This window comes from Acanthaster planci, linkage group LG04 (genome assembly GCF_054643075.1).
Source record: "Acanthaster planci isolate LZ-2023a linkage group LG04, COTS_SCS, whole genome shotgun sequence".
In the NCBI taxonomy this organism is placed as follows: Eukaryota; Metazoa; Echinodermata; class Asteroidea; order Valvatida; family Acanthasteridae; genus Acanthaster; species Acanthaster planci.
In genome coordinates, this window is record NC_141780.1 from 9,116,883 (window position 1) to 9,142,339 (window position 25,457).

General features: G+C 39.2%; 3 protein-coding genes across 7 annotated transcripts in view; 1 reads left to right on the top strand and 2 right to left on the bottom strand.

The window, feature by feature from the left end:
- Positions 1–9,287, top strand: part of LOC110974871 (uncharacterized) — a 102,048-nt gene extending 92,761 nt beyond the window's left edge. For all 4 annotated transcript variants that reach the window (XM_022226785.2, XM_022226784.2, XM_087135818.1 and 1 more), the window contains 2 exons: positions 4,099–4,167; positions 4,519–9,287. In XM_022226785.2, coding sequence (XP_022082477.1) covers positions 4,099–4,167; positions 4,519–4,619 — 170 coding nt within the window. In that variant the 3' untranslated portion in view covers positions 4,620–9,287. The remainder of the gene's footprint in view (positions 1–4,098; positions 4,168–4,518) is intronic.
- Positions 9,288–11,626: 2,339 nt separating this feature from the next.
- Positions 11,627–21,805, bottom strand: ssr4 (signal sequence receptor subunit 4). Of its 2 annotated transcripts, none has more exons than XM_022226921.2 (6): positions 21,649–21,805; positions 18,562–18,680; positions 16,909–16,980; positions 15,657–15,746; positions 12,518–12,583; positions 11,627–12,040 (listed from the first exon to the last, which is right to left on the bottom strand). In XM_022226921.2, exons 1-6 carry the CDS (start codon positions 21,728–21,730, stop codon positions 11,936–11,938), a joined length of 534 nt encoding a protein of 177 aa, XP_022082613.1. In that variant the 5' UTR covers positions 21,731–21,805; the 3' UTR covers positions 11,627–11,935. The 2 variants fall into 2 exon arrangements, with proteins under 2 accessions (XP_022082613.1, XP_022082612.1); XM_022226920.2 differs by having other exon boundaries at positions 16,909–16,983.
- Positions 21,806–24,674: 2,869 nt separating this feature from the next.
- On the bottom strand, positions 24,675–25,136 carry LOC147799354 (uncharacterized). Its single transcript, XM_087135463.1, has one exon. It carries the CDS (start codon positions 25,134–25,136, stop codon positions 24,675–24,677), a length of 462 nt encoding a protein of 153 aa, XP_086991589.1.
- Positions 25,137–25,457: the final 321 nt, after the last annotated feature.

The following is a 25,457-nucleotide window of genomic DNA, read 5'->3' on the forward strand; positions in this document are numbered from 1 at the left end:
ACAACAGCCATCCTTTTATCCACACCCCAACCCCCAGCCAAACAACAAAGGTCAAGGAAATGGGACCCCCCAAAAAAATGCTTTGGGGTTGGCAAAGGTGACTGAAAAGGAGCCGGCCAAACTGATGATGGGCTTTTTATTGGTTACTGACTCCTCTGAATAACCCTGTTCCTGCACTTTACCCCATGTTTTTATATCATCCACACATGGGATATTTGTGATTAAGCTGGTGATTGAATAACTAAGGTAAAGGGCAATTAAGAGTCATCAAAAATGGGATTTGTGAAAGTGTTCTGAAACAATGAGATTATACATGGATCAACTGGGCAATTATAACTAAATCCTGAAAGGGGTGCTGTTGAGCACTCCCGTGACAGAGACACTTTCAGATAGTGATTCACTTTAGGGCCAACTCCTGTTCCCAAACCTATTTGGGGCCCCCTGAGATCTTCCATATGGTTCTGGCAAGAGACCACGTTGGACAGATGTGTGCTTGCAACAGTCAGCCAAGAATACATTATCAAGTTCATAAAAACTCTGCTGTTCAAATTTCCAACTCCGTCAGCCGGGGAAAGCACCCAGCTATGGAGGGCAAAATCTTGGTGTAAGACCAAAACCTTTAATTACAATTAACATCTCCCTGATGCAAAGTACATTGTACATCTTGATATAGTTCGCAGTACCCCTGCTACATTTGACAAAGACTAGCCAGCCGGCCCCAGCAAGCTTATACTAGTGCCTGGACAAGTACTGAGTATACAGTGTTTATGAATATATGTCAGTGTAAGGGCAAAACCTGTTATTAAATCTAGCATCTCTCCGATGCAAAGTACATCTTGAAATAGGAAGATCTCTACTTGCCATGCTGGCCTTTGTGCAACAAACCTTGCAGGTGGCAGGCCTTTCTAAAAACAGTGCCACCATGGCTGCACTGGGATAATGGGGGTTAACCTGGAAAATATATGGCAGTACAGTACAGCATTTTACTTCATGGTGCATGGAGAAGTCACTGGATCCAAACAGAACATTTGAGATTGCAGTAACTAACTTTCTATTGCACCTCCTCAACTCGGCAGCAATCAGAAACTACCTTGCAGCCATCATAACTGTCCCTAGGGGTTCTCCAAAGGGCTCTGTCATCTTGGATAAGTAAGCACGGAATTACTTGATTCATGGAATGTTTATTGAGCAAGCACCTGTATGTCACCTCATTCCAACATGAGACAGAGGACGGTCCTCCAGTTGCTGAAGCACCATTTGAAGCTGTCAACCAAGCTTCATTCATGCGCATCAGCATGAATCCTTCTACCTAGCATTGGTAACATTGAGGGAGTGAATAACAGGCATTATCCACTTCAGGATATATTCTCCAGGAACCCAGTGAGGAGCACCTTGTCCCTGTGATGAGATTCTTGACACAGAACCAGATTCTCACCTTTGACCCCTAGATATCTTTGTCCCGAGCATCGAATCTCACTCCATGGTCCCCTCCAACAAGCTCTGCTGTAATGTTTCCACCCCACTCCCCCCCCCAACTGTGTGGGTGAGTCTTCTAGAAAATACTTAACCAAATAGCACCTCCATCACCTCCCCACCATGGCAAGGCAAGAAAGATTTTGGTTGGCGCCAATATGCATTGTGTTCGATGGAGAGTGCACTGCAGTTAATCAAACAATCAAACTGACTGCCGATAGGAAAATATGCACAAAGGTGGATGCTATGGAGAGAGTATATTCTAGTAATTTCATCCCACACAAGCTGCTGTGGGGCATTGTTTATATTGACTTTCATATCTATCAATCTTTTTCTTCATTGTTACTTTGACAAGGCTAACATGACATTGCAAAATGTCTTTTAAAGAAACTTCCATCTTGGGGTATTTGATTATTATAGTCCTATAGGTTACAAGAAAGCCTAGTCAGTCAAGTACATGTGTACCAGATCTTAAATCTGCTTTTTACATCATTTAGGTGTATTTCAGTAGTTTGAAGGATTTATTATTGATATAGAACAATGTCACAAACCTAAAGCATTCCTGTTGATGAGTGTTTACACAGTGACCAGATTTAGATGGGAGACTTATTTGGGGAATTCGGCTGCATATATTGGAAACAGGGTCTGATGCTTTGACCCTGTGAAATATCTTAAGTGAAGAAAGCATTTATTTTGTGGTGTATTTTCTGCAGTGGAATACTTAAATACAAACAGGAGGATTTTCCTCACCAACTTCCTATTAGGAAGGCGGCTAGGATCCCACATTCCTTGTCAACACTCTTTAGGAGTCTATTTTGCCCATGATATTGTGGCTTGGTTTATCATTTTAAGTTAGTTCACTGAAACTCATAGAATTGACTAGGAAGGCAGAAGCCAGATCATTATAGTGTGCTTTAAATTTTCATGAACAGGTGAATCCCATCATTTAATTGAGATGTAAAAGACCAAATTTCCCATAGTCTCTCATTTCTGTCAATGTGAATCTTAAACAGAAAGTAAATCTGGAGACAATCAGGAAAAAACTAACCACTTCGCCCCCGGAGCAGTTATCGATGTTGATGATGCTGGGGCAGGATTTTTTTTTTTTTTTTTTTCAAAATTCTTTAAAAACTCCTATCTTCATTTACTGAACACTTACACCCACACAAAGGACTGTGTGGTGTCTACTCTAATCTGACAGACAACATCTATTGATGTTGGAGTATTTCAGCCAGGCCTGCTGCCTTGTAAAAAGAGCCCAGATTGTATAGTGTTACATAATTTTCTTTTGTTCACGAACCTGGCTCAGTGCCCTGCTGACCTCTTTTCAATATGTGCCAGATTAGCGTGCAGGGGTACTGTGTGGCTCATCACTGTGGTGGTGGAGCACTTTTGTCCCTGGTGGTAATCTGCTCGGGCTAAATGCCCCCAAAACTGTGGTATACTGTTTCAAAACAGGGCTGGATTATCTCCACTATTGAGAGTGAAAAAATGTTGGTAATGCCCAGCAGCCTGGTCTTTTGTTACGAGTACCGCTTTTTGTTACAAGGCCCAGTTCCCTTTGTCCGATTTCGGAGACCTGGCCACGTGTATAAAGAATATGTGTCCGGTACTGGAAACCAAGGCAGCAAGTGCTAAACCACTTCCTGCCGGGGGCTCCGGAATCGGAGACGTATGCTTTATATGTGTGGCGGGGGTCTCCGAACTTGGTCAAAGGTAACAGGGACCTGTAACAAAAGACCGTACTCCGAACAAAAGACCAGGCTGCTGGACATTATCAATATTTTTCACTCTCAAAAGTGGTGATAATCCAGCTTTGTTTTGAAACTGTATACCAGGGTTTGGGGCATTTATAGTGAGCGGATTACCACCGGGGACAAAAGCGCTCCACCACCGCAGTGATGAGCCACACAGCACTGCTGCATGCTAATCAGGCCCCTATTGAAAAGACGTCAACAATACACTGAGCCAGATTCGTGAACAAAAGAAAGTTACATAACACTGCACAATCAATCAATGAAGGTCACCTGTCAACTTAGAGGAGTGCCTAAAGATTACTTCGTGCGGCTATAAACATCCATTAAATGAAATGATGAATTTTTGAAGAATTTTGAAAATGGAAAAAATGATAATTATACTGGCCCAGCATCATCAACATTGAAAAATGGATGGCTAGGCTCATAATTACATGTTGTTACATGCTTCTTCATTGATAACTACAGTTAACAATGCACAATGTGCTCATCTTGTTATTTCAGGGGCGTGAGAATTCAGCTTTTTTGCTGATTTCAGCTTTTTTTGCGTAGATGTTGATTGTGAATTTCAGCTTTTTTGTGTACACCTAGCCAGTACAAAAATGTGGGAACTTTTTTAATTTAAACTTTTGCTAGCTGTTTCCAGCTTTAATTTTAAGTGGCCACTCACACCCCTGTATTTGCAAGAGCATCACCAAATTGTATGAAAAAAAATTCAAAATTGAAGCATTTAGGACTGGGGGGTGTCCAGTAGGGACAGTTACATTTGGTTAAGTGATCTTTCATTTTTTGATTTAAAAATCTGTATCCATCATTTCCATCAGCTCTCTTCAGCCATTAGTTTGTGATGTTCATTTTTTTTTTCTTGCAGAAAAAACACTGAGAGAGTTTGAACCAACTTACAAGGAAGAACCAAATATGTTCCAAGGCCGTGATATTAGTGAGTATTAGGGCAGACGTAGCTTGTACATTTGTTTAGTGTCTAATTTGTTTTATAATTTGTTTAAAAATACATAAACACAAAATAAATAATGTATCAGGAAAAATGGTAGTGTTAGATTTCAGAATAAAAGCAAGCCTACTTCTGTTATACAGACTGCCAGTGAGAGCACCACTCACCTGTTTTCCTCTTCTTCCCTGATCACCCTTGCAATTGGCAAGAGCAAAATCTGTGGTATTTCCATGAAAAGAATTCAAGGACTTTTACTTATTTTCCAGATGAGAATTATATTGGTTTTTATTTTACAGTGATATTTTGAAGTAATTTTTATCTGCTTTTGTTTTACTTTAGGTTTTCCAAAACGTGTGCCAAGTCCAAAGTCTCCACCCCCACTTCCCAATGAATGGATCCAGTCAGACACACAAAATAGCACAGCATCAGTCCAGCTGTGAAACATCTCCATATCAGGAAGAGGTCTGGAAAGTGCCTCATATCAGTTCATGATTTCTGTTGTCAATTTGGCACAATAAAATAGAACAGACATGGTATGATGGTATATTAAACGTAAACAAGATGCTTAGCATAGGAATCTAAATCACATTTGATTAACTCTGTCAACAAGCATCTCTCACCAGTGAGAGAGTGATCCATAACTGAATGACATTTCCACATTAAAGAATTTTTGAGTTTTGAATAGAAACAAGTCAATCTAAATGGGGATTTTTTTGGGGGGGGAATGGATTTGAGGTTATAATCCAATTGGATGTTTGAAAGTCAGTTGTTCAAATCTCCATCCCAAAGCCATCCAGCATATACAGTCTTCTCATTCCGGTTAATATTATATTAAAACTGAGCCATGCGTAAATGTTCGATGCTGGCTTCTGATATCTACAGCCTGCACATTCATGCAAGTAAATCACGTTACTGGTTGCAGTAATCCTACTATGACTTTATTTCCTTTTGTAATGAATATTTTTCTCAATATTTAATGAAAGTATAAGGTAATTCTTTATTTTTCCATTCTATAAGAGAAATGTATAGTCATGTACAAAGAGTACATTTCCAAAAAAGAGAAATTATAACAACATGACTTAAAATTTAAGTTGTTTGAAATGGAGTAAGTAACAGAAGTCTGAAAGCTGTGTAATCACATTTATCCTATTTTAGTGGAAGTACATGTATTGTAAATCTGTTATTGCCAAATGAACTGGATATTTAGACTACTGACTAAAACAAAAGATGGATTTGGACTAAGTTTGTTGAATATGCTTGTATGAGTTGATTGTGCTGGCTTCGTTAACTTGTCACACGTTATTTAATCAGTAGTGGTTGACTTTTTAAAGTTCATTGTCACTTAAAGTGTTTGCATGTGTTATCTAGTAAAACAAAAAAAACCACTGTATAGTCTATTAGAAAGCATGGTTATGAGTGTTGGGGTGTTTCCCTTTTTTTCATGAGTGCAAAGTGTTTACTGTGAAGAGGTATATTTTGCTGGAGTACGGACATCTGTTATAAGAGAGCATAGCCATGTGTGTTGGGGTGTTTCCCCTTTTTTCATACGCGTGGAGTGTTTACTCAGATAGCAGGTATATTGTGCTAGAGTATGGTACGTAGAGAGATACTTAGTAGCTTTTACCTATGGAATTGTCATTTTATTTTGAATGTAGCACTTTTTTGGAATTCCTTTCTTTGTCTTTCTTATGATTTATGTAACAGGATCGGGAAATGGTAATACATGCACATAAGGCACACCGATTGATAACATTTTGCACACATGATTGAGAACTAGACCATTCAGTCTTTGACAAAGGTGGGATCATCACAGCATACAACAGAATGGGACAGTGGCAGAGGTTTGGGGACATTACCTGTTCTCAGATACAGCTGTCATCTCAGGCTGCCAGTCTAATGATTGATTTTGTTTATCTTCACTGAGGCTTTCCTCTTCGATGTGCTTTGTAGATATCTTTGATCTCAAATCCTAACCAGACTGGCACAGCTCCTGTATGTACATAGCTCTGCACAGACTTGTGATTACACATGACTGTTGTCACGTGAAAATTCAGAGAGCAGGGGATGGGGAGGGCTATTGTTTGTGATTATCCTGTGTAAATTGAACTTACAAGCAAATCAAAGGGGACAGGAGTTAACTGTGGATGTGAATGTGCTGGATTTGCATCCTTCCCTTATACATGAACATTGACAGGATAACATGTTGACCCTAATAGTAAACAAATATTCACCGGATAACATCTGACCAAGACAGGGCCCTGCAAGGAAGTTGTAGGACAGTTCCCAGTAATAACTATTGAGGTGCCAATGAAAAATGTACATATCTAGATTAAATTGGATAGAAATGATTTAATGTAAATTTAGTTCATATGTAAAGGTTGTGTGCTGATTGGAATAATCATTTAAAGTATATTACATGTACCACAATGCCCTCATAAAGAAATTTTTCATTTGGATTATATTGTAACTGCATTTACATATTTCACCAGTTAGAGGAGAACCAGCACGGTGAAAAGAACATTCATAATAAATGGATTTTGCGTATTTGTACAGTTAAACAGAACTAGACATTAATCAGCAAAAATCAGTTGTTTAACCCTAATTGTTTTTCTCACCACAAAAAAGTTGGGGGGGGGAAGGAATGATTCCTTAGCCCATTCCCCTTGTCAAAAAGTGGGGGATATGTACACCCATCCCCCAGGATGCCTTGTTATTATGGCAACTGAGTAAACAACTGATTGAACAGCTTGGTAATTTTACTTTATGCTTATAAACACATGGATACGGAAATGTGCATTGCTTCTAGCAAAAAACATGCTTTCAGTTCTTGGAGTCACCAGATATTGACTTATAAAAGAACACTTGATCTTAGCAATAATCATAATGTGAAACCAAATGATATTTCAAGCACTGTCTGTGAAAATTGGATGGGTTATCCTCCACTACTAAACCCTGAGAACCAGAACTCAAGTCTTTTGTAGATCCATGTGCAAACTTAATTGGACAAATACCTAAAAATGTGCAGGTCCAAGTAAAGGGAACAGTGGAAAAGATTAGTGGGAGTCCTTGGTAGTGAGCATACTGCACGAGTGACATGGCTAGCACTGCATTAAGGAGAGGAGCTTTTTTGTTAGTTTTTGGACCAGACTGTATAAGATTTAATGTCACAATCCCCTAAATGATTTATTTCCTCATAATGCAGTTGCAATCATTCAACTGTCATGTAGTCTTGTACCAAACAAAGCATGTGCAGGCGTGTCTGTGGAGGACAGATTTTGTTCTTTAGGCTTAAGGGTTTTAAGTGAATATAGTTTGGAATATTATTGTAGTCAACTACATGTAAGCTATCATTGGTATTTTAAATAACATGAGAAAACATATACATGTACTGACAGTTACAATCCTGGAATATTAGTTAAAATGGATCAGAAAGACTGTGCTTTGTTTTTGTATTTAAATAATGGCATTTGCCAGATGCAGAAAAATACAAATTTTAGTTAGAAAATTTCATTCTTTCAAGTACACAACCGTTAAGCACACTTTAATGATATATATGATTTTATTTGTGATTTGGGGTTAATTTTGTACAGTTGTTTGTATGTTAAGAGGTATCAATATGCAATATTTGATCATTGTAAACATAAGAATTTTGATATAGGGCTCAATATATAGGGCTTATTAAGAGGAATGAAAATCAAAATGAAATTATTGGAAAGATATATCTGTACATGATAGACGTGCATAAAAATTTAAAAATAACCTCCATATAATGGCATTATAGACTTGACTTTGACAAGTGCTTGTGCTTTAAAATTCAGCAGTTTGCTAGTTAATTATGATATCTGACAACTAATTTTTTATCAAAACTACTTTTTAAATAAACAATTTGCAAACCCTTTTTATACATGCAAAGTGCCTTTTCAGTGCATTTTATCGTATGGGCTTTCATCTTATTTCTGCACATTGCTGAAACTTGTGTACACATGATGTAAATGGTCAAAGTGTTTTTATGTAATAATGCACTTGTAGTTAAAGACCACATAATCCCTGCATATTGTTAAACCCCTTCCCGGCCGGTTGAAACAAAAGCAATGTTTACCTTTTAAACATTTCTTCAGCCACTGGAATAAGGGAAGAGCTTCCTATATATACAGTGAACTCAACCAGGATTCATCTGCAGGATAAAGCTCTCCAAGTCCGAGGTCCATGGAGTAGTAGTGCTTTAAGCATACCATTAGCGTACCTTGAGTGATGAAGGAATACAGGAAGTGCCAATGTTTCTATGTTGATGAATTGCCTCGTCAACTAATTGACGAGTTGATGATCATGTTTCATGAAACATTCCTCCCACGCATGGCAAAAAAGATAACATTCTATCCTTGGAGCAAGATTGATTGAAGTGTCATAGAAGTTGAATCCTGTATGTCACATTGTTTGATGACTCTACGCAATGAGACTTTTCCACTAGGCTCTTCACAAAATAAAGCCAATACCATTCCCTCTCAAAAACAGATTTCTGAATATGTGTATGTGATGCTGGTGCTCCAGAAATGAACAAATCAAATGTAAATGTGTGCAGTCAAAAAAAGGAATTTATTTGCAGGACATAGCAATGTCTGAGAAGTATTGATTCTAACTTCATGCAAATTCTACATGCAGAATTCATATGTATAAAATATTTTATGTTTATGCTTGCTGAATAGAACACTGCATTTGTTATAAGTGTTATTATTATTTGTATACAAGTACACGTACTGATTAATATGCCCAAGATGTTGCACTTTAAAAAATGAGTTATGCAGCCAAATGAATACATGTAGTAAATGGGAAAAAGACCGAACTGTACAATGATTTTGAAAATGTGACAGACAGTGAACATCAAAATCAGCAGTTGAGATGCTCAACAAATATTTTTTCAGGCTCATTTCATGTAACTCAGTGTAATTAATTTAATATCACTTTGGCAAATTTATTCTTTTTGGTAAAGGATTCTATTTTCAGTAATTGTAGGGTTCAGTTTTCTTGAGGAATTTTTTATGACACAGATGTTAATCCAGTTACGTAACTATTTCCATCTTGCCCTTAATAAAAGAAAAACGCAAAAGGTACTGATGTCAAGCTGATAAGGCTGTGCAGTTACTGTTGATTGAGTTTGCCCTTGGATTGTAGTGCGCTCCATTGGCCATTATGTAAACAAAAGACAACATGCTTGGTTTGGTGTGGTTTGGGAGTCATCAGCAAGCTTTGAATACTCCAAAATTGTGTTTCACCCAGCTCCACAGTTACCTTAAAATTAACGCAGTTTTAAAAATGAAATTGCCCATACGTCATAGATGCTGAGTAGTTTCTCCATTTTTTTCAAGGGAAAATATTACAGTATTAGCAATACAAGTACTTTTTTCACGCATCGTAAGTTGGAATCAGAAGCAAACTTGGCAATGTGATGTACAATAATGGAACTGATCCATTTGATATTGCAGTCATATTTGGTATAAAATTCAGAAAGAAATATGCACATACATAAGTCTACTTGTGCATAATCTGAATAACAAAAAATTCCTCATTGATGGCAGCCAATCAAAGCATCTATAATATTTAGCAGTATACGAGAGGATCCAGACTCAACATCGGCCTTTACATACTTGACAAAGTAGTATGTTCCTTTTGCTAATACGAACGTTGTCATAATGCATTGTCAGTGATGGAAGACAAAATAGAAAGACTTGGGCCTTAAATTTTCCTTGAATGAATTTAAGATCGTGTATTAGCGGTTCTCTTTTTGTCGGGTTTTGACTAACTCAAGCTCAGCATGTCAAAATTCACTCTTTGGGCCCCTCCATTAACAGATACGTTAACCCCAACTGACCGGAATTCTGTGATTTCAGTATGATTTTACATACACTCTACTGACTCTAGTGGGTTAGGTTTAACCACTTGCTGCTGGGTGCTTTTAACCACTTCCTGGCGGGGACTCCAGGATCAGAGACGTATGGTTTATATGCGTGGCCGGGGTTTCCGAACTCGGACAAAGGAAACAGGGCCTTGTAACAAAAGACCGTACTCCGAACAAAAGACCAGGCTGCCGGGCATTACCGGCATTTTTCACTCTCAAAAGTGGTGATAATCCAGCCTTGTTTTGAAACCCTATATCAGGGTTTGGGGCATTGAGAGCGAGCGGATTACCACCGGGGACAAAAGCGCTCCACCACCGCAGTGCACTGAGCCAGGTTCGTGAACAAAAGACAGTTATACAACACCGCACAATCTGGGCTCTGTTTACAAGGCTGCAGGCCTGGCTGAAATACTCGGGCATCAATGAAGGTCACCTATCAACTTGAGTAGTGCCTGAAGATTACTTCGTGTGGCTATAAACGACCGTTAGATGAAATGATGAATTTTTGAAGGATTTTGAAAACGGAAAAAATGATAGTCATGCCGACCCAGCATCAACAACATTGAAAAATGCCCCGGCACGAAGTGGTTAACAATGCAGTGCGTACATACAGGAGATTTTCAACATTTTCAGTTTTCAAAATTCTTCACAAATTCATCATTTCATTTCATGGATGTTTACACCCACACGAATGACTGTTTGGTGGCTACACTAAGCTGACAGGCACCTTCGTTGACTCCTGAGCATTTCAGCCAGGCCTGCCACCCTGTAAAGAGAGCCCAGAATTGTGACTTGTTGCGTAATTTCCTCTGTCCCCAGAGAATGCGTGTGGCATCATTTCAAACGCAGCTGGATTAGCATGCAGCGGTGCCACTGTATGTCGTTCATCAATGGGGCCCTGGAGCACTTTTGTCTGCGGTGCTAATCCGAGGGTGCTATGCCCAAAACAGTGGTTTAGTGTTTAAAAATAGTGACAGATTACCTTCGAAAATGCAAACCAAAAAATGATAGTAATTCCCAGCAGCAGGTCTTTTGTTTCGAGTACTGTCTTTTGTTACACCGACCAGCTCTTTTATCCCATTTTGGGCACCCCGGCTCTGTGTATAAACACATGGTGCTTGAAACGGGGTTCCCCGGCAGCAAGTGGTTAATTACTTTATTTGCAATTGTGGTCAATAAATTAAGAATTAAAGCCTATAAAAGTTATTTAGGTACCTGAAAAACAGTTGATTAAATAAGTTTAAGCATGTGTCGGGAACAGGAAAAACAGCAGAATGATAATTTTTATCTAACAATTTTGTTCATCAATGTTATGTCGTGTTCTGTGACATACCTCTCTAACCGCATCTATGCTATGTGCCTCATCAAACAGTACAAAAATCTCTTAATATGAAATTAGGTGTCCACAACATGTCATGTGGGGTGTGGTGTAGACCACAGCTGAGCTAGTGTAGAATGAAATTGTAAGTCTACAAAAAGGGATTTTATTGATTGTATTGTGTGTACCTATGTGAAAACAAGTGACGTTTGAGTCAAGAACAAGGGAAACACACATTCAGTCAAGTTGGGTCTTGTTTAATTGAAAAATTACAAACTTAAACAATCTTCAATCTGTAGAAACATGTTCTGGGAGAATTTAATTGATGAAATAGTACAACTTCTTCTGCATGCAACGTATGAAACACATTTATGTAACACAGTTGAAAATGGTACCTCTTTGTGAAATTGGGGTGATATTAGTGAGCTCTATCCACACAAATGCCTGGGCAAAATGGTTGAGGGTCTTAAATACTTTCCAATTCCGTTCATTTTTACTAGCTAAACAAATGAATAATGAAAAAAAAGGAGATAATAGATGCCTAGTTAAACTTGAATCCTGCTCTTAGCTTGATATGCTGAGTACCAAAGAAGGAGTGCCAGACCCGATGCTATCACTTCAGTGCCTACTACTGGTCCATGAGACACCCCCTAGTTTGAACAAAAGACAGAAAGTTACAACAGTGCATGGTAATGTAGTGATTATTTCTTTATGTAGCTTTAAGTTGATGAATGTTAATGTTTGAAATCTGTAGTGCATTATTCAGTGAAATACTACTTGACAAGCAGGTCGTAAGGTTGTGACCAAAAAATGAGGGAACATTAAAAAAAAGTTGGAAAAAAGGTATGGTATAGAGATAAGAGAGGAAATGGGATAAAAGTTGCTTTAAAAATATTTCCCCTCCACCATTTAATTAGTTTATCATAAATTATCAATTCTCATCTGTTGCCAGATTTGTTTTATTTTTTCCACTGCAGGTCAAAACTGGTTTTGCCCCCCCCCCGAAAAAATCCTGGCGACGCCCATGTCAATGCCGTGATACCACACAGCCCCCTGGGAAAAAAAACAAAGCAAAAAGTACAATTTAAGTAGAGATGAAAAAAGGTCCAGAAACCAAGCTTACAGACCTTGTGAGCCACATTTATTGTAAAGGCTGGTTTGACTTTGGCAGAATCATCCCCAGCTCTCATGGCCTACAGAGGAAGAAAAATACATTTCCAGGAAAACCATTAACAACATACTACTTTCACCCTAACTGGGAGAGTGAGGTCCTGAAGTGTAACAAGAACATATATAAGACTGGATTTCATATTTTCATATTTGCATTCATATTTTGCATTTGTTCAATTTTTTGTTGTATTTTGGTGCCTTCATTTCTTCACAATGCCTCTAAACCACCCCCAAATAATTGATATTCTCTGGAAGCATGATCAAGAGAGGCAGCTTCTCTGTAATAAGAGTACATACTAGTACATATAGGGGTGATTTCCAGTCTACATTGTATAAGCATGTGCCTTGGGCCAGTGGGGTTCAAGTAACTCCTCAGCTCTTTTAACCACCTCCTGCCGGGGCAGTTATCAATATTGATGATGCTGGGGTGGGATATTTATATTTTTTTTTGTTTTCAAAATTCTTTAAAAATATCTTCTTTTACTGGTCAAAAAACATAAAGGACTGTCTGGTGTCCACTCTAAGCCTGACGGACAAAATCTATTGACGCCCGAGTATTTCAGCCAGGCCTGCAGCCTTGTAAAAAGAGCCCAGATTGTGCGGTGTTATATAACTTTCTTTTGTTCACGAACATGGCTGAGTGCGCTGCTGACCTCTTTTCAATAGGGCCCAGATTAGCGTGCTGCGATGCTGTGTGGTTCATCACTGCGGTGGTGGAACGCTTTTGTCCGCAATGTTAATCCGCTCGCTCTAAATGCCCCAAACCGGGTATACTGTTTCAAAACAAGGCTGGACTATCTCCACTTTTGAGAGTGAAAAAATGTTGGTAATTCCCAGCAGCCTGGTCTTTTGTTCTGAGTACAGTCTTTTTTGTTACAAGGCACTGCTCCCTTTGTCCGAGTCCAGAGACCCAGCCACACATATAAAGCATACGTGTCTGGATCCGGAATCCCAGCAGGAAGTGGCTAACACTGAAAGTATCCTTTTTACCTCATCAACGAGTAAAAATTGTGGTAGGATGGTCTACTAAAATGTAGAATTTGAACCTCACATTGTAGGGGCCTGGTAACAATAACAGACCTCACTTTCACTTGGTTGTTAATTGTCACTAGGCTCCAAGTCAGTTTGAAATGTACTACATGTGCATTGAAACCCTGCTACAGTATAACAAACATGACAAAGTGGACCCACACAAAATGTTTGGTAATAGCAGCCATTCGGTATAGCCATTTCTAGTACAGATGCACACGTCTGTTTCATACATGTGGCAGCCTGCACCACAAAATGTTTTAGAAACCAATGAAGTGTAAGATAATAAAATTCAATTCTTGTATCATGTTAAATTTATGTTCGTCTTATTTCATGTTCCACCCTTTGGGTAGTCTATACTGGGAGTAGAATCAAAAAATGAAATCAAGTCACCGCTTAAAAATCACAGGAAACATGCACAACATTTACACTGGTTCCTACTGATAACATAACACTTCAATAAATTGGCTGCCAGAAACCATTCTAAAGCAATTGCAATGGAGGCACTTGCATGTCCAAAGTTGGCAAGGAAATGTGAGGCAAGCATTCTTGAAAACAATAAAACTTAGAAGAAAGATATTTCTCAAGATTGTTTCCCCCAACGTCTGATCACTTCATTTCTTTCTTGAACTACTTCATGCCGGGGCATTTTTCAATGTTGATGATGCTGGGCCGGCATGACTATCATTTTTTCTGTTTTCAAAATCCTTCAAAAATCCATTATTTCATTTAACGGTGGTTTATAGCCGCACGAAGTAATCTTTAGGCACTACTCTGGCTAAGTGCACTGCTGACCTCTTTTCAATAGGGGCCAGATTAGCGTGCAGCGGTGCTGTGTGGCTCATCGCTGCGGTGGTGGAGCGCTTTTGTCCCTGGTGGTAATCCGCTCGCTCTAAATGCCCTAAACCCTGGTATACAGTTTCAAAACAAGGCTGGTTTATCACCACTTTTGAGAGTAAAAATGTCTGTAATACCCAGCAGCCTGGTCTTTCGTTCGGAGTATGGTCTTTTGTTACAAGGCCCTGTTTCCTTTGTCCGAGTTCGGAGACCCCAGCCACCCATATAAACCATACGGCGCCGATCCCCGAGTCCCAGGCAGGAAGTGGTTAATGAAAAGCAAATTTGTAATGTTTGGTAAAAGTGCAGAGGAAAATCAGGAGCCAAGAGGGATATTCGGTATAGAACTTGTGTTTTTTATAGCAGTTTCCACTGTATTATAAAAGCAGACAATCATGCTTTCATTCCCATTCATAAATATCTTTTTGCTGTAAAAATTTAAGGTACTTTGAAAAGTCATATTTGTCCAATGATTTGTTATCAATTCACCCTATTGAAACACCCCTCAAGTTTCATCTTCTGCATATGCCTCACACACATGGTACAAATATATCTTATCATGTGCTGCATGTCCTAGGTGATGTGATACATAACATAGCTAACTTGTAGAGTGTACAGTAAAATTTTAATTCTATGCAACATGGACTCCATTGTCTTGTGCATGCCTGGGTAACAATGACTGTCACATATGAGAGTTTGAGTCCATAAAATTGTGAAGCTGGTGATTATGATGCAAATTCGGTCTTTTCATTTCTGGGCTTACACACAAAGACCAATTACCATATACACAAGAGCCAGGGTCTGCATTCTTTCACCGTGTGCGCTCGAGCTTGGGCCGAGAATAATAGCTGAAAAGTGGGCTGAGAATCTCAATTTTTACAGGGAGTCTTAACGCGTCGCGGCGTGAAGGGGTAAAGTGCTTGACCAAGCTGCCTAATGTCATTGACTTTAGAAGGGCATTATCAAAAATTATGACAGGTACTTCTATAAATCAAATAGTCATGCTGGAATACGTATCCAGGCACAGAAAAGTCCCATTACTTTTAACTGCTCATTATTCCTTTTGACATCCTTAATATGTCTTAAGCCTTTATCTTGTGCATGAGGATAATCAATATATTTGATACTGATCTCCATTTTGAATGTGATATCAATGACTGGCAAATACAATGGGTGGATCTCAGTATGTTTCATTCAAAACAGAATTTATAAAGATACATGTAATCCTACCTTTCTTAGAGCACTGAATCCTTCCTCGTCATAGAATCTAACATCATAGTTGCCAGGTGGTGCATTTTTGTGATCTTCGGTCCAGCTTACCTGCAATACATTTTTAACTGTTTCAGAACTGTTGTGCATTTTTTTAGGTTTGGAAGCATACACGTACATGTTGAACATCACAACCAATTTTTGTACATGTAAGTAGTATCTTCCTGCGGTGAAATCTAGCAACAGTTACTACATGTATCTTGCTGCAGTGAGATAGTAAAGCGCTTTAGTGAGATAATAACTCACAGCACTTCAAACATTTTGCTGGTGGCCATTCTAAGCTTCAACGTATTGTTATTGCAGAATTCAAACAATGGATAAACTTAAAATATAATCATTAAGACAAAAATAAGTGAGCATTTTTGTCCTATTTCATGAGCTTATGCAATATACATGTACATATAAGCCCTTGATACTGGATCAGAAACGAGGCAAGATGCACATGGTGCAAAGCAAGATCCAATTCTACATAATAAATAAATTGGTCAGTCCAATTACTGAGGCTCAACCTCATTCTTATAGCCCTGTAAATACAAAGCAAACAGCTTTTCTTACATATACATGTACCTCTATCAGATATGATCTACATGTGTATCAGTTATTCCAAGAAGTTGTTTACACAAAGTGCAACATTTGGACACCTCAATAGCTACGGTATAAAAGAGGTCCCTCTGAATAACTCAAGTATTACTTACAGGCACTTTCCTTACAACAAACAGCAAACTGTCTGAAATACTAACTGAATCCATTTTTTTTTTAGAACCTCACAAAAGATCTACATGGTGCACGTCTCATTGAGCTGTTACTTATGTTGCAGTCTATGTGTGTAATATATATGAATGTATTCCCCAACATACGACTCCACTGAGTAGCCATGATCCAGTGCATTTCACATTTATGTACGACTGTGCAGATAAACATCTGTAGTCGACATGACAACAGTTTTACACATCGCACATCAAAACAGCAAGGTGTATATGTATGCCAAATTTGCATCATAGTTAACAAATTTTTCATTTTAGCCATCTGTGTTTGTTCTCCTCTGATTTTTCATAGACACATCACATACTTTTTGTTTTGTTTTGCTGTGAGTTATCTGTGGAGAAAATGGTGGTAACAGTGCCACCTTGAACATGTGACAACATCATATCGAAATAATTTGTCACATGAAGCTTGTCACATTGCAATGTCAATGACTCTTTTAATACCATACCTGGTACTGATTGTCTCCAAAACGAGAAACAGGGAGCTGCTTGCCAACAACCTCTGCATTCAAGAATAAGTTCTGCTAACATGGAAGATCAAAGAAGTGAGAAGTTAAATAGATACAGACCTATTTAGATTGTTTCTGTAGAACCATAGGTACTCAACAATTCAAAACATTGTTCCTACATATTAGGATCCATCAATATCAGATATTTCCATAATTGATAAAATCAGAAGTCCAATGTCAAGTATTTTTGATATATCTAATTTTCTCAAAGTACAGTAAACTGCAGCCAAGGAGCTAAGAACACAGATCAGATGCCAGTGATTTACAAGGTCTTAATTTCTAGTCACAGACATACATGTACGCTGCTGCTATATTGCACTCATATTGGGTCATATGAATAAAAAGTAGCATTTGCTTTTACTACCATTTTTGAAGCATTTACTCTTGTTTGTACGAATAATTATGAAGCAAACGCTTTTTTTTTAGTGCAATTGCTACAAAGTAAAACTATTTACTTTTTACTCTTTAAGCTTGTGCTTTACAATAAGCAGTTGCTTCATTTTGTATGAATAAAAATGAGTCAGTTCCACAGAATTGGAGTATTTACTTGACATTTTTCAAGACTGGGTCAGGGCAAGCTTGAAAACAAAGTGCATTTACTAATATTCAACACGGCAGCGTTCATGAATGTCACTCGAAAGGAGAAGCTGTACGCCTTAAGGAGGGAATCTCAAGAAACCAGATGCAGGCAGTTGTACTGATTTGAGAATGGTAGAGCAATTTTCTTCATGAAGGTTTTTGCGATCAAAATTACTGCCATCATGCACATCTGCCATGCTGAGGTCCCAAGATACAGCACTGTGCTGCACTGTGTGTGTCTGTACATGCAGACAACGGAAGCCCTATTGTGCAAAACTGTTCAGCTGTGAAGTCAGCCACAAGCATAAAGCATTTGCTACTCTTTGAAAAGCAGATGCTGCACAGTACAAGAAAATTTTATTCATACAAATTCAAGCAATTACTTATTCTTAATGCTTTTACTTCGCAGTAAATGCTTTTGCTATTTGCTTGAACTTCATAGCATTTGCTAGTTTTTATTCATACAACCCAATGTCAAGGAAAAATCAATGTAACATTTACTCAGATTGGAGATTCATTTTGTCAATGAATTGGCCCATGTTTGATATTTTTGATATCATTCCCAAAATCTGGATTTCTAATATTTTAATAAGATTAAAAATTTGAAATTGTTGATATCAATTTTTGAGTGGTATTGAATAATTTAAATATATACTGACAGACCTTACTACATGTGATTTTACAATATTACAAAAATGCAGTGCAATAAAAAAATCTGAAATTTTATATTGGTTGTTTTGTGTAGTTATTTATCAACACCGTGTACTGACGAGCGTTGACTGAGGACTTAGGTCAAGCTGACGAGTGTAAATCCAACGCATGACCTCCTGCTTTATCAATGCAGGGATCTTACCACATGACCATCAACTTTGTCAGGGTCAACTGACCTGTTTAAAAGTCAGATAAGCAGCAGATACATGTACTGCAAGAAAGCATTTCGTAAAATGTAGAAAATGATCAGGAAGATGAGAATCCGAACATGTAATGTGCATGTATGTACTAAGCTTGGAATACCTTGGCATTGTTTTTGCAGACAAGTGTGAACTCAATGAGAAATACAGTCTCTGTAGAGCTAGCACCATCGGTTGTTGTGTAGACCTTGTGGTCTGTGGATGCCCCTATACAGGTATCACCTAGAGAGATATTTCAGGAGATGTTTCATCAAACATTTTAGTTACAAAGAAGTCAACATTTCATCTTTAATCAGTTTGCTACATGTTGTGGTAATGATGATGGACCCTTACATGTAAGTCTTATGGCATGACAGCAGCGCAGGGCCTTTATAGCCTTTTCGTTTAACTAAATTGTATAAACTTGAGGTTCTTAAACTGTGTTTTCTTAAATAGTTTTACCCCTCACTTGCAGTTTGTAAATGTTTACCCTTTGTAGTATTGGTTGTTATCAGGATAACTTTCTTTTTGATTATGATTTATTTTAAAGCCAGAAGCAACCCTTCACAATAGGTGTAAATCCGGGGGGAGGAACATATCCCCCCCACCCCTACTGCTTGACAAGGGGGACGTGCTACTTGAATCATACTCCAACTCTTTTGTTACGAGAAAAAATTAAAGCTGATCATGATGATTTTTCAGATTCCAAACAACCAAAATGTACATGTACATGTATTCCAAACTCACTCAAAAAGGGAAAGCCATCAAAAAAGTCCCCCTTGGAATTTTGCCTATTTCATAACAAATTCAAACAAAGTCTACATCAGCCACAAAATGCAAGAATTCAAATTTATTTCTGAATCACCTGGACAACTGTCAACAGGTGTGCTTCGGGCCTTGAATTGGAAAATTTTTAGGGCAAGGTTAATGTCGCTTTAAATGATGCAAAATTACAGAGGGTCCCAAGGCCAGACGGTAAGGCAACAAGGCTAAACAATTTCTGCAGAAGGGACACGAAGGTTCCCAGGAAGTGCGACTACAAGTATGGTATTTTTAAGTATCATATGCCTGCAGCATATCTGCATCACATGCACCATGCAGCAGTTCATTATTAATAATGGAATAAAGATATGCTCAGAAGAATGGACACGACTCATGCTTGAGCCACAGATGAAGGCATTATAAGCATTCCTTCTCCCGAGCCGGTCCTAAACGTTACTTTTGACGATCGAAACACCAAGCATGTTACAATTACATGTATCATTGTTTGCCTCAGAAATGAACATTAACGTTCATTCCTGACTTTGCATGATATACATGTACATGTATCTCTTGCTGGAATGTACGTGTAAGTGTAGGAATACATTTATTTCTGCCGCTTAGGTACCTCAACAAAACATTTTGTGTGGTCAAATTTAAAAACTACATGTATTATATCCATAGTGTGCCATAGCTGTCAAGGTTCCCAACTTCTTTACTATATACGTGTACATGTAATGCCATACCTCATTGTGCAGTTGGAAACCATGATGGGTTGATAACAAATAAATAGACCCTCGGCACCATACAGTACCATTTCTTGTACGCCACAGCCCTCAATTCACTTTGGACATGAAGAAGTCTAACTTATAAAATATACATGTAAATCCCTGGTCCCACTTTACAAATTAATTTTGAATGGCTTGACCCTTAAAACTGTGGGTGCTTCTGGAATTACTAAAGGCCCCGCTCCCATGGATAAATGTATATATGTAAAACTGATTTCTTCAAAAAGTTCAACCAACAAAGAAATGCATAAATAAATAGTGCAAACCAGCAATGACCAGTGCACATCTATACTTTTGGGTCACATTATTTACTCAGTTCTTTTTAAACCTAGAAGTCAGCTGTAAAAAGACATGTCAGGTAACCCCTAGAATTACGTTACTGTTACTGCTTCATCCCATCCTTAAAGCTACATGTATACATGAATTTACATATTACTATGTGCACAAACTTGCAGTGTTTGTGTATAAAAGGCTAAGGAAAACTTCAATTCTGGATGGTGTTTGTACACCAAATGTCTGTCCGCAACCATGTGCTGCCTCAACAGAAAGTGTTCACGTTGCGACACCGCACTCATGTGCACTGGCACCCAACGGCTGTTGCTTGTTGTTCCTGCCATTCGGGCATAATTAATGAGGAGCCCTTTGGTTGGTCAGTGTTTGAAATGGCAGTTGGCTGCAGCCAACTGCCATTTCAACCAGCGCAGCTAAGAATTACGCACAGACGTACGGAGGCATCTGCAGCAAATTTCCATGTCTTGTGTATCGATCGCAGCCGTAGTTGACCATTTGGTTGCGGCTCATCTTCGCTAGTACACATGTGAACCGCATGACTCTCGGACACTGATCGGCAAGTATTTTCACCTTTTTTGGGAAAATGACATGGTTTTGGCCCTTCTTTTTCTTGGTACTCAGTATGAAGGTATGTAAGCTACATGTATATTACATAGAACTCTTGGGGGAAATGGAGAAGCATTTCTATAAGCCTCATACTAAGTTATAGCAAACACTGCGTGGGTGATTTTACACAATGGTAAAAAGACATTGTGGGAAGGAAAAAGGAGCGAACAGTGTCCCTTTTCCCTTTCCACAATGCCTTTCTACCACTGTGCAAAATCACCCATACAGTATTTGCGATAAGGCTTACAGTCACACAACCAGAATAAAATCCCTGTTCGTGCCCAGTTAAACGTCATGTAGAGCCTATGGTAAAAAAGGCTCGTTTTCTGAAGGGTTCATGGGATTAAGCCTACACTGATCAGTGCCCGTGTTGGAAGTCCAACACCGATCGTGAGCAAACAGCGATCATTTATCCATTTTCTACACAATTTCAACCAGTTTTTTAAATCCCTGTTAATCAAGACAGGGCCCAGTATACGACGAAGGAGTATTCGTTGGGCCCTGTTTACGGGTCTATCACTGGAAATGCTTTTACTTTTCGCAACCAATGATGAGACAAATGGGCTACATGATGTATATTAAATAGTGACAAGGTCTAGGCATGGAGAAAGGACACAGGGTAGCTACGGCAGACCCGTCTGTTTGCAGACGAAGGCGACATTGTTCCTGCTGCTTCAGTGACATCTGTGTAAGTCTAACGCTTCTTGTCTCATCATTAGAAATCTGTGGTTCGAAAGAACCAAAATCGTTCAATTGGAGAGACCTACCAACAATAAAAACCGGAGATGTAAGAAGAATAATGGCCAGCACTGATATTACACTCAATGAAGCCATGTTGCCAGAGGACATGTACAATTAACATCGTCCCCAGCGTAAATCACTTGACTTCCAAGGGCCTACTGAGTACTACACGAGACTACGGGGACGAAGTTGCAACGACACGTATACATTTTGAAGGAAGCCCGAGATATGGGCGTGCGATATCGGGGTACAGTCCCATTAATTCAAGCCCAATTGAAAACACTGTAAATCAGCAACACGCACGCCAACATCCCTGAGATTTCTGAAACACAAATGAAATTCTTGTCTCGTCACTAATCTTTCAATTTCTTTTCAATTTTTGTGGGTTAGCCAATTACATTTTTAATTATTCCCAGGCCCACAAAACAAACTCACCCCCAAAAATAGTTTCCGAAGTCTGATTGCAGCCATTTTTCAAGTGGCAACCCCTTAACTTTCTCGAGCATTTAGGACCATTTTCAACCGTAGTTTTTAGCCATTCTGCTCTCATATGAAAGCTCAAAGACCCAGGGAGTTGATCCTGGCAAGGATTTACACAATCTCACCATTTTGGGGGCCAAACAAAATCCTTTTTCAAAAGATACTGCGGGGGGGGGACACTTTTAATGCTAATGGCTGGCCAGAAATTGTCATTTGAATTAGTGGTCTGCACCCATATCGGCCCCGATTCAGTCCGAGATTCAGGGCGACATTCTCAGCCCGTGATTCGGGTTCATGTCAATAACAATAATCCATGTCGTAAATGGGGGCAATAATTCATCCAAGATTTGGTACTCCATTCCAGGGTTAATTGAACGAATTTTTCTCTCCTTTTTTTTTAAGAAATAGCATTCTTTCATGATGGGTTGAACATTAAGCAAATAACATTCACTGAAGGGAAATGTGTTATATACAATCTAGTTTAATCGGTGAAACATTAGTCTCATTACTTTTATTAGGGAAACATGCTTTTCAACTATTCACAATCTTCAGTTATTCAATAGAGAATATTCTATCCTTGCGACTTAAGAAATGTGTATCACATATATAATTAAGTCATCTTATTTTTATTTTGATATTTCCAATTCCTTGAGCCCTGTCCCCAGTCCGTTTCAGCAAGGGCTGCATGCAACTGATATTTCTGCGTGAACACGACGGTTGAAGCATTTTTCAAGAATGCGTATTTAGACGAAACCACAACTGCCTATAAAAGTGTACCCTGCATGTTAGGCCTACAGAATACTTTTATTTTTATTCTATAACTAAAATTGTCAACCGCCTGGCCACACTTAATTTCAGTAAGGGCTATGTGTAATGGCTATTTCTGTGTCAAATGCCTCTTAAAGATATCCCATTTGAAGCATATTATTTTCAAGAATGCGTATTTTCTCATAATGTAGAAAGCCTACATAAGTGTACCCAAATATTTTCATTATTTTTCATTGACTGAAATTGTCAAACCCCTGGCCACACTTAATTTCAGTAGGGGCTATATGGAATGGCTATTTCCATGTCAAAACGCCTTTTAAAAAATCCCGTTTTAAGTATATTTTTATGGTGTTGCATTATTTATAAAGGCGTAACTTCCGTCAAAAGTGTACTCCACGTTACCGAATATTTTCATTTTTAATCTATAACTGTAATCGTCAGACCACTGGCCGCACTAAATTTCAGTAAGGGCTATATGGAATGGCTGCACGTTTCTGTGTCAAAACACCTGTCAAAGATATGCCGTTTTAAGCATATTTCAATGATGCTCACTTTCCATTATTACCATTTCCTGGATAAAGTAACTTTTCTGTGCGGGTTAAATGGGTGTATTAATGAAGAAAGGGTGTTTACACTTGAAAGAAGCCTGACCAAGTCCTCATTTGAACAACATAACGATAGCAAAAATATAAGTTCTTTTGAAACTAATACTCGCTCGCCTCACACACCAATATTCAGTGACCATGTCCAGTGTGAAGTATACCAGCAAAAAAAAAAATGAGACCAAGGGGTACCCCCCCACATGTCCAATCCCTATACACATTCCAGACTATTGTTACTTAACACATCCCCCCAAGATGTCTGAAAGGAATTCCCCAGATTCCTGCGAGACAACACCAACACAAAGCAGGGGGGGTTCTCTCCGTCTCATACCTTGCTGCATATGGTGTGAAGAGAGTTCTGTTGATCACTCAAACACAAAGCCAAAGAGGTTTTACACACAGTCATACAGGACCCTCGACATCCGAGCCGAGGATCGATCAAGAGTTCTTGCCTCACTTAAGTGACACAAATCCTATAAATGTCCACACCATTTTGCAACCAGGATAAAAATGAGAAATCATCCCTGCACGCCAAAAATAATTAAATAAATACTTCACTTTTTTCACTTTTCAAGAAGGAAATGTATTTCTGTTCCGATAACAAACAAAAAGAGTATAAACACAAATGTACACAAATCAAAAGGTTAATTTTCAATTAATGAACAATAGTTTCCATTATTAAACAAAGACATTTGTAACCAATAATGAACAAAAGAGTAGTTTACAATTTACATGTTTTAGAAAGGAATAAACAATTTTGACATGAATTAACTTGAAATACAATTTAATTTACCAGTGGGTTAAAAATTTAAATGAACCCATGAACTGTAAAGAAACAAATTATTGATTGCAATTAGAAATAAACAAAATACAGGAAACGAGCACAAAAAATTAGGATCCGTGTCTTTAGGAGGGAGGGGGAGGGGAGAAAGGGAAAGCACGGGGACTTGGCGACAGGATGTGGGCAGCTCGTGCCCACTGCCAGTCCCCGTGCAGGGTAGTGGGTGTGGATGACGACAAAGGTCGTCGCATCCCGCCGTGAATTGCGAGTCCTATCTGCACACCACAGACCCGGAAAGGGAAGTAAAAGACACTGACCCAACAACATACTGGATCCATACGCTGGGCTTGAGGTCCGCGGAGAAGAGGGCTGTCTGCTCAAAGTCTTCCATGAACAGGTCTGCCAGAAGCGGGGATAGAGGCTATCCCATGGAGGTTCCGGAAGACTGCTCGAAGAATTTGTCTCTCCACTGGAAGCAGGAAGATGATACGCAGCTGATCAGGAGATCGTGGATTTGATGTGGTGTGAGGTTGGTCCGGTCGCTGAGTGAGTGATCGTGAAGTAACCTGTCCTTGGCGATGGTGCATGCTTCGGATGTGGATACGTTAGTGAAGAGAGAGACTACATCGAAGCTGACCATTGTGGGGCGTAGAGACAACCCGTCGATGAACTGGGCGAACTGGTCCGAGTTCTTGATATGATGTGGGGTGTTGCCGACCAGAGGGTGAAGGATCTTGGTGAGGTGCCTGGCAGTGTTGTAGGTGGGGCCACCTCGGGAAGCTACAATGGGTCGGAGTGGGATACCGGTCTTGTGAATCTTGGGCTGGCCGAAGAATCTTGGACATCTTGTACTGGAGGGTCGGAGCTGTCGGTATAGGGCCATGGAGATGCTGTCTGACCGTTGGAGGGCTAGGAGCTAAGCCTGGAATTTCTTTTGGATGGAAGGCATGGGGTTCTTATGAAGGGGCCGGTAGGCACCCGACTCAAGAATATCCCGCACCTTACGGTCATAGTCAGCTTTGTCCATGACGACAGATGGAGTGATCTCTTTGTAGGCTGTTGATGTCTTGCTGTTCGGTCTTGGAGATGTTGGGCTTGACGGGCTTGTGGTTCTTGAGGGCTTGGCTGATGTGGAGGCGGGCATCGTCTGCAGCGCTCTTGTTCAGGTGGCGAAGGGCTGGCTCAACGGACTGGATGATGTCTG

Coding starts and splice junctions, on each gene's coding strand:
- LOC147799354 (XM_087135463.1), bottom strand. CDS start 25,136: ATGGCCCTATACCGACAGCTCCGACCCTCCAGTACAAGATGTCCAAGA.
- ssr4 (XM_022226920.2), bottom strand. CDS start 21,730: ATGTCCTCTGGCAACATGGCTTCATTGAGTGTAATATCAGTGCTGGCC. Junction 15,747..16,908: donor TTGGAGACAATCAGTACCAG/GTATGGTATTAA, acceptor AATGTATTGCAG/GTAAGCTGGACCGAAGATCA. Junction 12,041..12,517: donor CAATAAATGTGGCTCACAAG/GTCTGTAAGCTT, acceptor TGTTCAAACTAG/GGGGTGTCTCATGGACCAGT.